At 38.8% G+C, this 16230-nt stretch overlaps 1 protein-coding gene across 2 annotated transcripts in view; it reads right to left on the bottom strand.

The window, feature by feature from the left end:
- DENND5B (DENN/MADD domain containing 5B) overlaps positions 1-16230 on the bottom strand; it is a 221470-nt gene that overhangs the window by 37140 nt on the left and 168100 nt on the right. For both annotated transcript variants that reach the window (XM_010860600.1, XM_010860601.1), the window contains 4 exons: positions 11288-11381; positions 6563-6694; positions 5143-5295; positions 4177-4255 (listed from right to left, as the gene is read on the bottom strand). In XM_010860600.1, coding sequence (XP_010858902.1) covers positions 4177-4255; positions 5143-5295; positions 6563-6694; positions 11288-11381 — 458 coding nt within the window. The remainder of the gene's footprint in view (positions 1-4176; positions 4256-5142; positions 5296-6562; positions 6695-11287; positions 11382-16230) is intronic.

Genomic DNA, 16230 nt, shown 5'->3' with positions numbered 1-16230 from the left:
AAAGTATGAAAAAAAAAAAAAAAAAGAAAGTATGATTGGGACAGGAGGGAGAGGTGCTAAGGTAATGAGTTTGTTTCAGGATGAGTTGAGTTTGAGGTCCCGCTGGGCTATGGATGTCTAGGAACTAGGGCTGGAGATAGAGATTTATGAAAAACCTGCTAATGGGATAGATTGATGATAACAGTGCATTAGCTGTCAAAAAAAGATGCAGATGTCCAAACCCCCCAGTACTTCTACAATAAATGTCTGTTGTTTACGTCATCCCATTTGTGGTCCTATATAATGGCAACTGCAGGAAATACAGTATTTTATTAGTAAACTTTGGAGGAAAGTTTAGAAGCCTGTGAACAAAAATGCAGATTAGGAATTAAGGAATGAGGCCATAGTTTTAATCTAGAGATCTAAAATCTAAGAAAGTTTCCATGAAGTCTCTTCTACACAGAAGAAAAATTTATAAACTATTCAAAGGTATATTTCTATTAGTATTTCTTCTTCTTTTTTTCCCCCTGGCTACACCGCACAGCTTGCAGGATCTCAGTTCCCACCAGGGATTGAACCTGGGTCACAGCAGTGAAAGTCTGGAATCCTAACCACTAGTTCAAAAGGGAACTTCTTCTTAGTATTTCTTAATTCGCTATACTCAAATGTAACAGGTTACTTTCCCCTTCAATACAAACACTGGTTTAATACTCAGCCACAAAAATGTCCTTTGTATTCTGCCTGCAAGAATGCTACCGCATAGACAGCAAGTACACAGAGCATAGAGACTATATGTATTGTTTTATAGAGTCATAATATACCCACGGGCAGGTAAGTAATTAAAGAAACTTGATGAGGATAAGACCTTTAAAGAATGACTCCAAATTCTTGGCCAGGTCTAGAATAAGCATTTAAACTACTATTTCTATTCCCTTCTGCATTCTTCCGCACTCCTTGCCAACTGTTTTAAAAGTGCATTTAAAGTTTAGTTGAAACTTATCTGAGGATGCAAGGTTTGGAGACAACACCCATGTGTAAGCTGGTCCACATTTTTAAAGGTAGAAACTTTTGGGTGATATATTAAGAATGGTCCTCTTTCTAGAATCAACTGCATTCTGAGATCCTCTCTCTAAACAGGACTTCTAACTACTAGGTACAGTAACTTGGTCAAAATTTAATGAGGTCAAAATTAAGACAGTTTTAAAAGACATGGTGGGAACTTAAGTGCATATTACTAAGTGAAAGAAGCCAATGTGTAAAGGCCTCATACCACATGATGTCAACCAAATGACATTCTAGGTAAGGCCAGACTATGGAGACAGTTAAAAAGATCAGTGGTTGCCAGGGGTTAGAGGAGAGAGATGGATGAATAGGTGGAACACACAATTATTAGGACAGTGAAGCTACTCTATATTACACTATAATGGTGGATCCATGTCATTAACACGTATCTGTTAAACCCATAGTACGTATGACACATCAAGAGTGAATCCTAATGTAAATTAACTATGGGCTTAGGGTGCTGATGTGTTGGCAAAGGTTCAACAACTGTAAGAAAGGTACTACTCTGGTGAAGAAGCAGGATAATGAGGGAGGTTATGCACGTGTCGGGGCAGAGGGTTTAGGGGAAATCTCTGAACCATCTGCTCAATATTGCCATGAACCTAAAACTGCTAGAAAAATAAAATCTATCAAAAAATTTTAAGACAGTCTACCCTGCTATGGTCCTCTTGCTAAGACAGACTTTTTCCATTCTTCTACAATCCTTAAAATGTCTGATTCTTGTTTAGGGCTGCTTCCCGGCTCAATGTTAGTTAAGAGCTGTGTTCAAATCCATTGTGAATCTCTAAGGACTTGGAGGATCTTTGCATAATATGAAGACACATACTGTTTACTGCCATTAATTAGGAAGCTAAGTAGTTGGCAAACAAACTATTTTTTTGGAAAAAAACAAAACACCAGATTTAAAATCATTAAAGTCAGGGAACTGCTAATTTTTGTATAATTAGAACATACTGTTTCTCAATAATGAATTTTATTTTTAAACTGATGTTTTTATATACATTTCACACTGTCATATTTTTAAGTCCTAACTTCATGGGCTGAATCATCACAAGTGTTAGAGCAATATTTATCAAATCCACCCCTCCGAACAGACAGTAAATTTGATTTCAAAAGCTACACAGCTTACATTAATCCTACTTAGGATCAGTATAATATTTAGCTTATGTTTATTCTTAGATCACCAGCACTTCACTGACACTTGGCAGTGCAGTACAATGATTGCATGAGGCTTTGACACATTCCGTATTTCTGAGCCCTGACTTGAGTTTTACTAGTGTCATTACTGACTGCCTGAAGCACCCTGCAAATGGCTGAGTCTCTGGTCTCTAGCTCAACCACCCATGATTTGGTTATTCAAAGCCATGAACTTCCTGGTGTTGCCTGGTAGCTGCTTACTCTTAACAGATGGACATTCTCGCATGCCTGTTTAGTAGAAGTCAAATGCCTCCCTGCCTAACAAAGCTTGGTTTTGCAACATTTCGTCCTACAAATGGTTATTTCTTCCTAGGAATTTATTCTAATTAGGGTAAACTACCTTGAATATGGTCTTATGTCCGAACTGCTAAATTTTCTATGAACTTGGATAAATATTAGAGATAATTTCAGATATGCTAATGCATTTTTACTTTTTCAGTAGGAAAAAGGACAAATGGACACTAGAGAATGCTTTTAAACTTGATCTTAATCATTATAAATATGGTTACATCATGGGACATTAAAACTTTGACATTCTGTTTAGAGGTGGTCCAGTACTCTTGCCTGGAAAATCCCATGGACGGAAGAGCCTGGAAGGCTGCAGTCCATGGGGTCGCTGAGAGTCGGACACGATTGAGCGACTTCACTTTCACTTTTCACTTTCATGCATTGGAGAAGGAAATGGCAACCCACTCCAGTGTTCTTGCCTGGAGAATCCCAGGGACGGGGGAGCCTGGTGGGCTGCCGTCCATTGGGTTGCACAGAGTCGGACACGACTGAAGTAACTTAGCAGCAGCAGCAGGGCAATGTAGTATCCAGTTCCTATTCCTAGCTGTCTCATTGGATACATTGAAAAAGTAGGTTTCCAATAATAAACACCACTTTTAGAGTAGTATTGCCCTCTAGAGGCAGTGAGCGGAATGGAAATACTGTATTTCAATCATGCAATGCTTTCTTTTCCTTCTTTTTCAAAAAATATTTATTTTTTTGGCTGTGCGGGGCCTTTGGCGTGGCACATAAGATTGTCAATCCTTGTTGCTGCATGTGGGATCTGTAGTTGTGGCATGTGGGATCCAGTTCCCTGAGCAGGGACTGAACCCAGGCCCTTGCATTAGGGGCATGGAGTCCTAGCCACTGGACCACAGCGAAGTCTCTGCAGTGCTGTATTTCTAAAGTTAGTGGTTGGCTTATGAGTTCTTTTTTTTAAAATAAGCCTTTAAAAAATATTTTTTCAATATCTAATTCATAATTTTAGAAAATGTTCCCAAATAGCTGATTCAGTATAAAACATTTTATCTCTACTAACTCTCTACTATTACTTCTACTTTTTATGAAATAGATGTTTATTTTGCTTAAAGAAAAACAAGCTCCTTTTTATGAAAAATACACAATAGGTAGAGCATCTATGAATCCTATATAATTAAAGAGCTAATGAATCATGACAGTGTAACATAAGATGTCTCATAAATTGAAGAATATGATTTCTGAAATTTTTGAAATATATATATATACACACACACACACACACATGTTTTCTCCTCTGAAAGATTATTAACAATGTGATAAAACTTTTATTCAAGAAAAAATCAGTATACACCATACCCTAATACTGGTTAGAGTAGGAATACTACTTATATGATTCTATACACCTTATTAGAGGTTTTCAAATGTTATCTGATTTGATCAACATTATAGCCTTGGCATGGCTAATATTATTTCCCCAATCTGTGGATGAGGAAGCTGAAGATCAAAAGGTCAAGGGACTTTCCCCAGGTCTCAGAGTTAGTAATATTCCTCCTCCTACTCTACCCACTATTGGCAAGACAGGGTGAGTGGCAGTTTGAGAGAGAGAGGTGAAGACAAAGCCATAGCGACTGATTTTTGACATGGTCCACTGCTGCCAGTGCTGTAGAAACAATCAAACCAATTAATTCTCACCTGGCGACTCTGCAAGGTGCTCTTGTTTCTCTTCTCTGTCCTGAAACTGAATTAAATGTGACCACAAAGCTGACTTCCCCTGAAAGTACAAGGCATATACAATTTTTCATTTTATAAGAAACAATTCATTAAAAAATAACTTCTCATCAAACCATTGACATTGAAATGCTGATTATGAAGCTGGGAAACTGAAGTTCATCCATTCCTAGCTGTGTGACATCCTGAGCATCCCACTCCATGTGTAGTGAGGGTCCTTTGCCTCACTGACAAGGCTGGCAGCAGCCTGGGGAAGGTCAGCTAAGTAAAGGCCAGAAGTGCAGGCATGGAAATTTCCAACTTCAGCTGGGTTGGTACTTCACTGTATGTAACTAGGGCTGTCTATACTGGCCACATTAGTCAGTGTGGAATTAAAGGCTCTAGCAGCACAGAATGTATTTGTGTACGCAAAACATGTTTGGATATATGCAGGAGCAATGAGGGAAGAAAAGTGGGGTAGGAGGAGAAACAGAAAAGATGAGGAAGAAAGAAAGATGCACACAGCAGGAAAAAAAAAAAAAAAAAAGAAAGGGAGATAAGAGGGACAAAAGCAGAGAAAGCATCTAACTTTTTCACCCTGAATTACCAGACAACTTAAAATGGCAAAGAACTGTTAATTCTGACTAATATTTAGATTTTTTTCTTAGACTGTGATGAAAGTAGATACTTAATGGAATCTACAGTGAATACAGTCCCTGCAGTGAATGTGTTCTTTTATCTTTTCCTGTTTACCAGGAAAGGAGCCCCAAACTACTTGCTAATCATGGGTTGTATTTTCTTTTTCTGGAATTAAAATGTCTGTGGTATATTTCTCATTATCCTGTGACAAAGGGACTTATCTTTTCATTTTCATGTTTTTTTTCCTTTTTGTTACTTTTCTTAACAGGACTTCTAACTGGTCCTGTCAGCAGGGCTTCTTGAACCTGTTACCTGCTTGACTTGCAAGCCGTGGCTCCATATCCTTTCCAACAGGTCACAGAGGCTGGCAATCAGGGTGTTCTCCTCCAAGCCAGTTATGTTGGCTTCTCCATGGCCCAGTTCCACTGCTTCGTGTCCCATCTTCTCCACCAACATGCGTTTCGTCTGAAAATATCACATGTGGTCTCAAGTGTTATTCCAGCAATGAGGCCAAAAGCCATCAAGTCAACACCTGGGTTCCCTTCACTATATTTCTAACTGCAGATTTTGAATCACCTTGGGGAAAGTGTCTTACTCTCTGTGGTCAACCAATGAATAATAGCATGTATAACTATTCTGTCAGAGAAATAGAGAGCCACTAAAGAGAGATTCTGATGCTATTTTAAAGCATCCTCATGAAAATGCTTATGTACAACAATTTTCAGATTACTAACTTGAATAACATTGGGCAATTACACCAGATCTACTATATATCACAGAATCTGAAACTCCATCCTGCCACCACCACTCATGCTCCATCTTAGCACACTAAAGATATTCACACTTAAGTTTTGATTGCACTTAGGCAAAAACCACAATACAAACAGGCAGTTCTAAATTGTTTCAGAATTCTCTAATTTGTAAGTGAAGCAGACCTCTTTTTTCCTTCTTCATTTTCCCTTTCATCTTTTTTCTGGAATGAGTATGTACCAGAAAATGGAAAGGAAATCAGTTTCAAGTACGGTAACTTACAGCAGACTTAACTGTCCTCATAAAATATAAGTGAGAGAGAATCTAGTTACTTTAGGCAAGGACCATGTCTGTGTGATTCAGCATTGCAAGCTGATGCTGACATAGTGCATTTACTCAACACAGAGAAGGTACTCAAGAAATGACTGTCAAATAAATGAATGAAATTATTGCCTAAAATGATGTTCTGAGTTTTGTCAACTTGTAGTGCTACCTCTGATAAACACAGATATCTGAGAGGAGACTCATGTATATAACACACAAATCTACAACACAGCTAAGATCTTCTTCCTTATGGGTATATGCACACACATATGGGCACAGATGAGATTCTACACAGGTTCACACAGAGATACATACAAACACATACAAAAAATGTGCTGCCTTTCACATAAGTTTACAACATCCCTGACAGAACTTCTGATTGGCTTAATATCTGTCCATGTTGGAGAGGAAGACAGCAACAGTTGAAAGGTGAGAAAAACTGAGCAGGGCTCCCATGTCATTGATTCTGTGGGTGACAGACAGAACCTGCAGAGGTTCATGACTTTAGTAAATAAAGAGCACATGAGGTTTATGCCCCAGTATTAAGTGTCTTTCTAGTGAAGCTAAAGCTCAAGTGGGGGTTGGCTCAGTTCATTTTAGCTTCACACATGGAGTGAACATGAATGCGCACTGTCTTGCACCAGTGAGTAATACGTACCTTCATTCTACATTCTTTTAATAAGCCTTCTACAAATTTCCAGTTGGTTTGTGCAATCACCGCAGGAGAGAGGTCTGACAATTTGGGTTGCCTCAGGTTTTTTCCTAAACTTCGTGCCTCTTGCATGTATTTCTAAAAATTAAAGAGTATTTTTAATGCATAAACATCAGATATTCTTCTAACCTACTTAAACTTAAAAATAAGTGCAGGAACAAAATGCAAAAAAAGGCCGTATATATTCAGGTTTAGTACACTGAAAGGCAGAGGGTAGTCACACTCCCTCTACTGTTAGTCCCGTGAAAATGAGAGTGACAGAAGCCACAGCAAATAAAAACTCATTCAGTCTTTTTACTGGGAATACCCAGTGTGTGATTAGTTGGGATCATGGCTGGGATGGAAGAACTGGGGTGTCTGAATGAATATCAAACCCATGGTTTTCCAGAAACCCAGTGATTACTGGTTTCCTCCACCTATTTCCCCACAGATCAAGAGCCTTGAGGTGCTTCCAGCCTCTTGGGGAGTGCTGTCCTTTGTTCTAATCAAGTCACAAGAGTAAATTAAATCAGCTCTGGAAAATGGCTGCAATAAATTTTATGACCTCAGGCATACATGCTTATTCATAAAATGGGCATAAAACAAGCCCACCTGCCTCATACAAAGGCTAGGCGATCACTCTGAAAAGTATCATGTACTCCCAATGTAGGAGGTGACCTCTTATTTCCAAGACACTTTGCGACATCCCTACTTTGCCTTGTACCATGGTCAAAAGAAATCAGAAATATCATATTATTTTAGGAGACATCGACGGCTCAGAGAGGACCACAGAAACTCAGACCACTGCTCTTGAACTTTGGTTAGTGAATTTCCAATAAGAGAAGCACTACATGTAATTAGTTCAGGACAGCTGTTATCTTTCTTCTTTCTGTGGCACCTGTGAAAGCTCATCCGGATACCTTATGTTGGTGTCAGGACTGCAGGGCAGAATCTCCAAGAAGTCTAAGTGTCTTAGGTCTGTATTTAGAGAATAATTGCTCTAATTACATAGTAAAACCAGCAGTTTATTGGAATGAGAGAGACTGCAAGTCAGCACATCCTCCCACAGACACATATGTGAAATCTATCTTTACTATCTTAAGGGGAGATTTGATAGTATAAGAAAAATATGTGTAAAATCTTTTGCATTCTTTAAATAAAAGAGAGTTTTTGCACATTTAACACATTTTCCCTTTGGAAGAAAAATAACCTGCTAAATTTAGTACAATTGTTAAAAATCTCACCAATTAGGGATTCAACAAAGACATTTACCTTCTACTTCCTGACCCTCCTGACAAAAGGCAGCATTTACAAAATAATCTCTTTTCCAGTGTACTTATTTTAAGGATGGATTTAAAAAGTAAATGGACTCTGCACACGGTTAGTTGTGTATATTTCTTCCTGCTTCAAATCCTTTTTAGAGGGTAAAAGGAAGAGGGAAAATTGACAACGAGAGGCAACAATCTCCACCAGGGAAATTAAGTGTAACAGAGTTGTGTGAAACATCCTGAAGGTTACTATAAATAAAAGCAGGAAATGAAGAATTTCAGAAAAATAAACCTGAGATATAAGACAGGGATCATATATGAGACTATAATTACCTCCATTTCCTATCATTTCAGGTAGTACTAATGTTATTTGGAACATTACAACTTAGAGATAAATGGTTGGTAAAAACAAATGTTAACTACTAATGTTAAAAGGGTTCTGTTTCTCCCCAGGCCTCAATTTCTCCATCTTTAGGACTGTGCAAATACAGAGAGAACCACTACAAGACCCAATTCTCAAGGACAGTGAAGTATCACACTTGGCTTAGGAAGGAATACACTGGCTACAATGAAAGAAGTGAGTACATGACAAAGCAAGAGGACAGGAAGAAGCCTCAGGCATTTTTCCTTTTCTCTGAAATATATGAATAGATTTTTAAAAGTCAATAATTGGATTAAAAATTAACCACTGTTTAAAGTTTAGGTTCTATTTTATAATATAAATGACAGCAAGCTAGAATGGGACTGTCCTTTGAGTGGCCATATTCGCTGATCAGCCAGCACATACGAGGCAGATACAGTATTAGCCAACAATGAATTCCACAGGGCCACGTGCAAACTCTCCTTCTGAGCACTTTGTTGAAGCCACAAAACAAGCCACATTCCATGGACATGTGCAGAATGAATACAGGGGTGGCTAAAGAACCCTTCTCATACCAAGAAGTGAGGTTGCTTCTGCATATTGCAAAAACAAAGCAGTGCCCTTACAATAAACAAGTGACAACACAGACGTGCTTTCTTTGGGGTAACTGGAGGAAAAGGTGTATTTTAAGATAAAAAACTGAGAAGGAAGAAATCTTTCATAGGGAGTGGTTTCATAATAAAGTCCATTTTCCTACACAGTGAAGTCACCCCAGGTTTCTTCTGAGATTTCTACTATGCTCTTCTTCATTTCTAAGCCAAAAATAGTAGGAAAGTGAGTGAATAAAGTGAAAGTTGCTCAGTTGTGTCCAACTCTTTGTGACCCTTATGTGACTCTTATGTGACTTAATAGTCCATGGAATTCTCCAGGCCAGAATACTGGAATGGGTAGCTTATCCCTTCTCCAGCGGATCTTCCCGACCCAGGAATCAAACTGGGGTCTCCTGCATTATAAGATTGGTAAGATTCCTTACCAACTGAGCTATCAGGGAAGCCCAAAACAGTAGGAACTATCTATAAAAACATATCCTATTATTCAATCAACACTGAAATAATTGCTCTTCAGCGCAGGATTTCGTCTAATAATACCCTGTCCCTCTAACCAACATGGAGAATGTGAAGAGCAGAGCAATGTAAAGTTAAGTAAATTTATCTTACTATGTCATAATGGGATAAAATACAACCAAAAGTCCTAAGTAACTCTGGCCCTCAGGTGAGTAATGTTCAGTGCAACCCAGTATGCAGGGTTCCTGGGAGGAGTATTGGCTTGGAGTCAGGAGGCCTGGCCTGTGGGCCTAGCCCTGCCTCTGTGTGTCCATTTGACTTTAGACAAAGCCTTTTGGACTTGCTTCCCTGGTGGCTCAGACGGTAAAGACTGCCTGCGATGTGGGAAACCCAGATTCAAACCCTGAGTCAGGAAGATCCCCTGGAGAAAGGAAGGGCTACCCAATCCAGTATTCTTGCCTGAAAAATTTCATGGACATAGGAGCCTGGCAGGCTACAGAACATGGAGCCACAAAGAGTCAGACATGACTGATCGACTAACACTTGGATTCAGTTAAATCATGTCAAGCTGGACAAAGATACCTCAACTGTTTCTTTTAGCAGTAAGATTCTATATTGGTGATCTGATTTTCTGACCATATAAAATACAGACCAGGAACAGATAAACTCAGCAAAAGAAAAGTTGTTTGAAAATGAATCACTTATGCACTTTTGCAAAATGCTTAAGTAAAAGAAAATTTGAATACTTAAATATTTCCCCTTTTTGGAAGAAAAACAATGTGCTAAATCTAGTCCCCTTCTTTTCCCTCAAAAATACCACTGATTTGGGATTCAAATAATCAGTTTTCTCTGCCAAATGTAGAGAATACTCTTGTTAGCGCACACACCACCACAAAGAGGTACAAGTCACAAAAGGAAGTGGAGAGCTAAGATTTCACGTCACAAGGTGATGTGAAGCCTCTAGTATGTGCACTCACACATGTGGATGATTCAAGGAACACCACAGACAAGATTCAGGAACATCTGCAAAGGACTTTCAGGCAAAGAACATACCAGGCAGCACTCAGAGAAGGATTTTTTAGGAAGTCGTGCAGGAGGAGGTGGACCCTGATCCCACTCCCAGAATGCCATGGAGTTCTGACAGACCACAAGTTCCCCGGAAGGCTATGAGGATGGAGAAGTGTATATGACAGAAAAGCAAAAAAGAAAAGGATGGGAGAAAGAGACAAGCAAAACAAGCATGCATATGATAAAGTCACAGCAGAAGGGAAAGGAGAGAAATACAGTAGCACAACGAAAAGCAGTAGACAGGCTATGCTTCAGTTCTTAAGAAAATGTTTAAAACCATGTACGTATGAACAAATCAACAAAAAGAAATATATATATTCAGAATGATGTTTTCTGCTTTTTTTTTAACCCATTTGAGTTTAGAAAAGAGTTAACAGATAATTGACTGCATTTTTTTGATCACAAGAAAAAATAGAGAGAAAAAAAAATTACCTATCATTATTCAAATGTATAATTAGTTTTATTTTCAAATAGTACAAATAAAGCATAAGGATATTAATTTAAAGTAATTTTAAAACACTCCTAAAAATGGTGTCAACAAGCCAAGAACAAATCACAGGCAAATATATATTTACTAAGTTTAAATTATGCTTGAAACTTAGAAAGTCTATGCTTCTTATACTTTTTTCCCCCTGCAGGAGATACACTGACCAAAACTTTATCTTAAGCTCAGCCTTTTCTTGATGTGGTCCAGAGGGAGACTTGTTTTACAGCCTTATTTTAGATGTATAAAAATTACAAAATGGAAAAAAAAAAAGGTGTTTCAGCTATGTCAGTCAGTATAAGAGAATTACTATTTTAAAACATAAATTGAACAATTATTTTTTTTTTAGAAGAATGCAAGAGAACCTACGCAATGATACCTGCTGGACTAAGTAAGCCTAGCTTACAGTTCCCGCATCAAGGCATCCCAGGAAGGCAACACACATACCTCCCTCAAGTCGTTGTCCAGCCCAACGTGGTCGGAATGCTGGCGAAGGCGGTCTTTCCTGCGCTGTGCAGTGGCACTCCGACTCACCCAGCGACTGAAAGAATAGAAGGGGGTAGGTTAAAACAAACAATCAAACGAAAAAATAAAATGTGATCTCACATGTCTTTAAAATAGAAAGGATGTACGGTTGAAAACTAAAGACCAGCAATACTTATTTTTCAATAGATTCTTTTTAAACAAGTATATACCAGCTTTATTGAGATGTAATTTAGATACCAGATACTGGCTCAGTTGCTCAGTCATGGCCAGCTCTTTGCAACCCCATGGACTATAGCCCGCCAGGCTCCCCTGACAATGGAAATTTTTCAAAGCAAGAATACAGAAGTATTGCCATTTCCTTCTCCAGGAGATATCATATAATTCTTTTCATTTAAAGTATCCAATTCAGTGGTTTTTAGCATATTCCTAGAGAGGTGCAACCCTCACCAAAATCAATGCTGCTTTCAAACTGAGGTTAAAAAATGTACAGTGTCTGTAATGATTCTCTCCTTTCCACCTACCTGCCCAACAGAGCCCCAAGCCTGGATAGAGACCACTGTAGCACTTTCCTTTATCATATCCATGTATTAATAGATTAGTTCTTGATTTCCCTCATGACTACCAAGAATCACTGAACCTGCTGCCCTTTATCAAGTTCTCCCATTTCTCTTCAAGACTGTTACCAAACCTTTCCCTTTATCCTCAAGTGCCTCTACTCAACTTGATGACCTAGCCTTGCCTCCCTCCTGCTACTCTCTACTTGACTGATACACACATACAGACCCACCCCCCACTCATCTTTCTTCTAATTCCAAAGTGTAATATATATTGGCCACAGCTCAAAATTTTCTTCCACCAGGATCCCTGACCAGTCCTCTCTTGCCTACTCCAATTTTCTCTATTAGAAATCTCGTGTGCCATATCTCCAATTTTTTTTCTCTCAAATGAGTATTGCCCTTCAGCTTACAAGTATGCTGGTCTCTCTGACACTACATTTCAATCTGTTTCTTTGCTCTTTCACGTAAACATTCTTAAGAAAAGTTTACATGTAAGGCCTCTGCTTAATTATCTTTGGATCTTTTGTTCATCTCAAATCAGCTTCTTTCCCTGAAATTGATCTTGATGAAGCCATTTATAGCCCTAACTGCCAATCCAATGGCTGTAATTCAATTTTTAGCTTACTTACAGTTTCTGCTGATCCTTCTCTCTACCTTAAACCTCCAGCTGTCTTCAAATACCTCAGTGATCCCAATGGGGTAAGATCTCTCACATTTGAGCCTTGGAAGATGAAGTTTTCTTCTAACTTCTATTCATCTCTCAGACAGCTTTAGGTGCTACATAGAAAGTGTTCTATAATTCCTCCAAATTTAAATTAGCTATCCCTCTCATACTCTCCAATTACAGTATTTATCACAGTGTTTTATAATAACTTAAGTTTATTTTCTATACAATCCTCTCTGCTATAAATGCTTCAAGGGTGTCTGTAAGCCATTTATCTGCAGAGTCAACTACATCACCTATTCTTTCTATAAATACACCCTAAATAAATGTAATCAGAGACAGTCTAATATTCAGGTTTACAGATGTTCATCACAGCATACGTGCAATAATGAATTCTAAGTTTCCTTTATTCTAAGACTCACATTTTGAATGAGTTAGTCACTCACACTTGGGGCTTCCCCAATGGCTCAGTGGATAAAGAATCTGCCTGTAATGCAGGAAACACAGGCGATGAGGGTTTAATTCCTGGGTTGGGAAGATACCCTGGAGAAAGGAATGGCAACCCACTCCAATATTCTTGCCTGGAGAATCCCATGGACAAAGGAGCCTGGCAGGCTACGGTCCAAAACGCAGCAAAGAGTTGGACATGACTGAGTGACTACACACACAAGACTCACATTTTGGCTTTTAAATGTTTCTGAAACTAGGATGAACCTTTTATGTCATATACAAGTTTAAAGTATAATTTTTCCAAAAAGCTTTTGAATTAATAGCAGATCTTACAATCAACAGTTACTCAGAATCAAGTAAACATGCTCAGTTCAGTTCAGTTGCTCAGTTGTGTACAACTCTTTGCGACCCCATGGGCTACAGCACACCAGGATTCCCTGTCCATCAACACCTGGACATTGCTCAAACTCATGTTCATCGAGTCAGTGATGTCATCCAACCATCTCATCCTCTGTCGTCCCCTTCTCCTCCTGCCTTCAATCTTTCTCAGGTTCAGGGTCTTTTCTAATGAGTCAGTTCTTTGTTTTCATCAGGTGGGCAAACTATTGGAGTTTCGGCTTCAGCATCAGCCCTTCCAATGAATATTCAGGCCTGATTTCCTTTAGGATTGACTGGTTGGATCTCCTTGCAGTCCAAGACACTCTGAAGAGTCCTCTCTAACACCACAGTTCAAAAGCATCAATTCTTCGGTGTTCAGCTTTCTTTATAGTCCAACTCTCACATCTATACATGACTACTGGAAAAACCACAGCATTGACTAGACGAGGTCTTTGTCGGCAAAGTCTCTGCTTTTTAATATACTGTCTAACTTGGTCAAAGCTTTTCTTCCAAGGAGCCAGCGTCTTAATTTCATGGCTCAATGCAACCTAAATGTTCAACAGTAGGGGGTGATATAATGAAAGACCATATAGTCATTTAAAAAATTAAGTTACCAGAAATATCAATGGGGCTTCCAGGGTGGCTCACATGGTGAAGAATCTGCCTCCAATGCAGGAGACCTGGGTTTGATTCCTGGGTAGGGAAGATCCCCTGGAGAAGGGAATGGCTACCCACTCTGGTATTCTTGGCCGGAAAATGCCACTGACAGAGGAGCCTGGTGGGCTACTGTCCATGGGGTCGCAAAGAGTTGGACACGACTGAGTGACTAAGACTTTCACTTTCAGGAATATCAATAATATGGGACAGTGGTCATGATACAATAGTGAATGAAAAAGCTGGATACATGTAAGAAATTTTCTAATTAACAAAATAAGTATGGACATGCACACATATCAGGATCCGTGCAATGGAAAGACATAATACCAAAAGTTAACATTTCATGGTGATGGCATTATAAGTGGTTTTCCTTTTATTTTCAATTAATTTTTAATTGAAGTATAGCTGATATACAATGTAAGTTTCAGTATACAACAAAGTATTCACAGTTTTTTTAAGTTATATCTCATTTATAGTTATTATAAAGTATTGGCTGCATTTCTTGTGCTGTACGATATATCTTTGTTGTTTTTGTTGTTCAGTAGCTCAGTAGTGCCAGACTCTTTGCAACTCCATGGACTGTAGCCCTCCAGGATTCCCTGTCCTTCTCTATCTCCTGGAGCTTGCTCAAACTCATGTCATTTAGTCGGTGCTGCATCCAACCATCTTGTCTTCTGTTGTCCCCTTCTCCTCCTACCTTCAATCTTTCCCAGCATCAGGGTCTTCTCCAATGAATCAGCTCTTTGCATGAGGTAGCCAGAGTACTGGACCGTCAGCTTTAGCATCAGTCCTTCCAATGAATATTCAGGGTTGATTTCCTTTAGGATGGACTGGTTTGATCTCCCTGCTGTCCAAGGGACTCTCAAGAGGTTTTTCCACAATTTGAAGGCATCAATTCTTCAGCACTCAACCTTTTTTATTGTCCAACTCTTACATCCATACATGACTACTGGAAAAACCATAGCATTAAATATACAGACCTTTGTAGGCAAAGTAATATCTCTGCTTCTTAAAATACTGTCTAGGTTTGTCACTGCTTTTCTTTCAAGGAGCAAGTATCCTTTAATTTCATGGCTGCAGTTACCACCTGCAGTGATTTTGGAGTCTAAGAAAATAAAATCTGTCACTGTTTCCATTGTTTCCCCATCTATTTGCCATGAAGTGATGGAACTGGATGCCATGATCTTTTTGTTTTTTTGAACGCTGAGTTTTAAGCCAGCTTTTTTACTCTCTTTCACCTTCATTAAGAGGCTCTTTAGTTCCTCTTCGCTTTCTGCCATAAGGGTGGTGTTATCTGCATATATGAGGTTATTGATATTTCTCCTGGAAGTCTTGATTCCAGCTTGTGCTTCATCCAGTCAGGCATTTCACATGATGTACTCTGCATATGAGTTAAATAAGCCTGGTGACAATATATAGCCTTGACGTACTATTTGGACCAGTCCATTGAAGGTGGTCTGGTATTCTCATTTCTTGAAGAATTTTCCACAGTTTGTTCTGATCTACACAGTCAAAGGCTTTAGTGTAGAAAATGAAGCATATATTTTTCTGAAATTCTCTAGCCTTTTCTATGATTTAATGGATGTTGGCAATATGATCTCTGGTTCTTCTACCTTTTGTAAACCCAGCTTGTACATCTGGAAGTTCACATACTGTTGAAGCCTAGCTTGAAGGACTTTTAGTATTATTTTGCAAGCATGTAAAACTGTGCGGTATAATTTTGAATTCAATTGTGCGGTACAATTTTGAGTACAACTGTGCAGTAATTTTAATGTTCTTTGGCATTGCCCTTCTGGCAGTTTTCATTGGGACTGAAATGAAAACTGACCTTTTCCAGTCCTGTGGCCACTGCTGTTTTCCAATTTGCTGGCATACTGAGTGTAGCACTTTCACAGGACCGTCTTTTAGGATTTGAAATAGCTCAGGTGAAATTCCATTACCTTCACTAACTTTGTTCATAGTGATACTTCCTAAGGCCCACTTGACTTCACATTCCAGGATGTCTGGCTCTATGTGACTGATCACACCATCATGGTTATCTGGGTCAAGAAGATCTTTTTTGTACAGTTCTTCTGTGTATTCTTGACATCTCTTCTTAGTATCTTCTGTTAGGTCCATACCATTTCTGTCCTTTATTGTGCCTATCTTTACATGAAATGTTCTCTTGGTATCTCTAATTTTCTTGAAGAGATCCCTAG

The sequence above is a fragment of the Bison bison genome, unplaced genomic scaffold (genome assembly GCF_000754665.1).
Source record: "Bison bison bison isolate TAMUID 2011002044 unplaced genomic scaffold, Bison_UMD1.0 scf7180017864468, whole genome shotgun sequence".
In the NCBI taxonomy this organism is placed as follows: Eukaryota; Metazoa; Chordata; class Mammalia; order Artiodactyla; family Bovidae; genus Bison; species Bison bison.
This window is presented reverse-complemented; position numbering and strand designations above follow the sequence as displayed.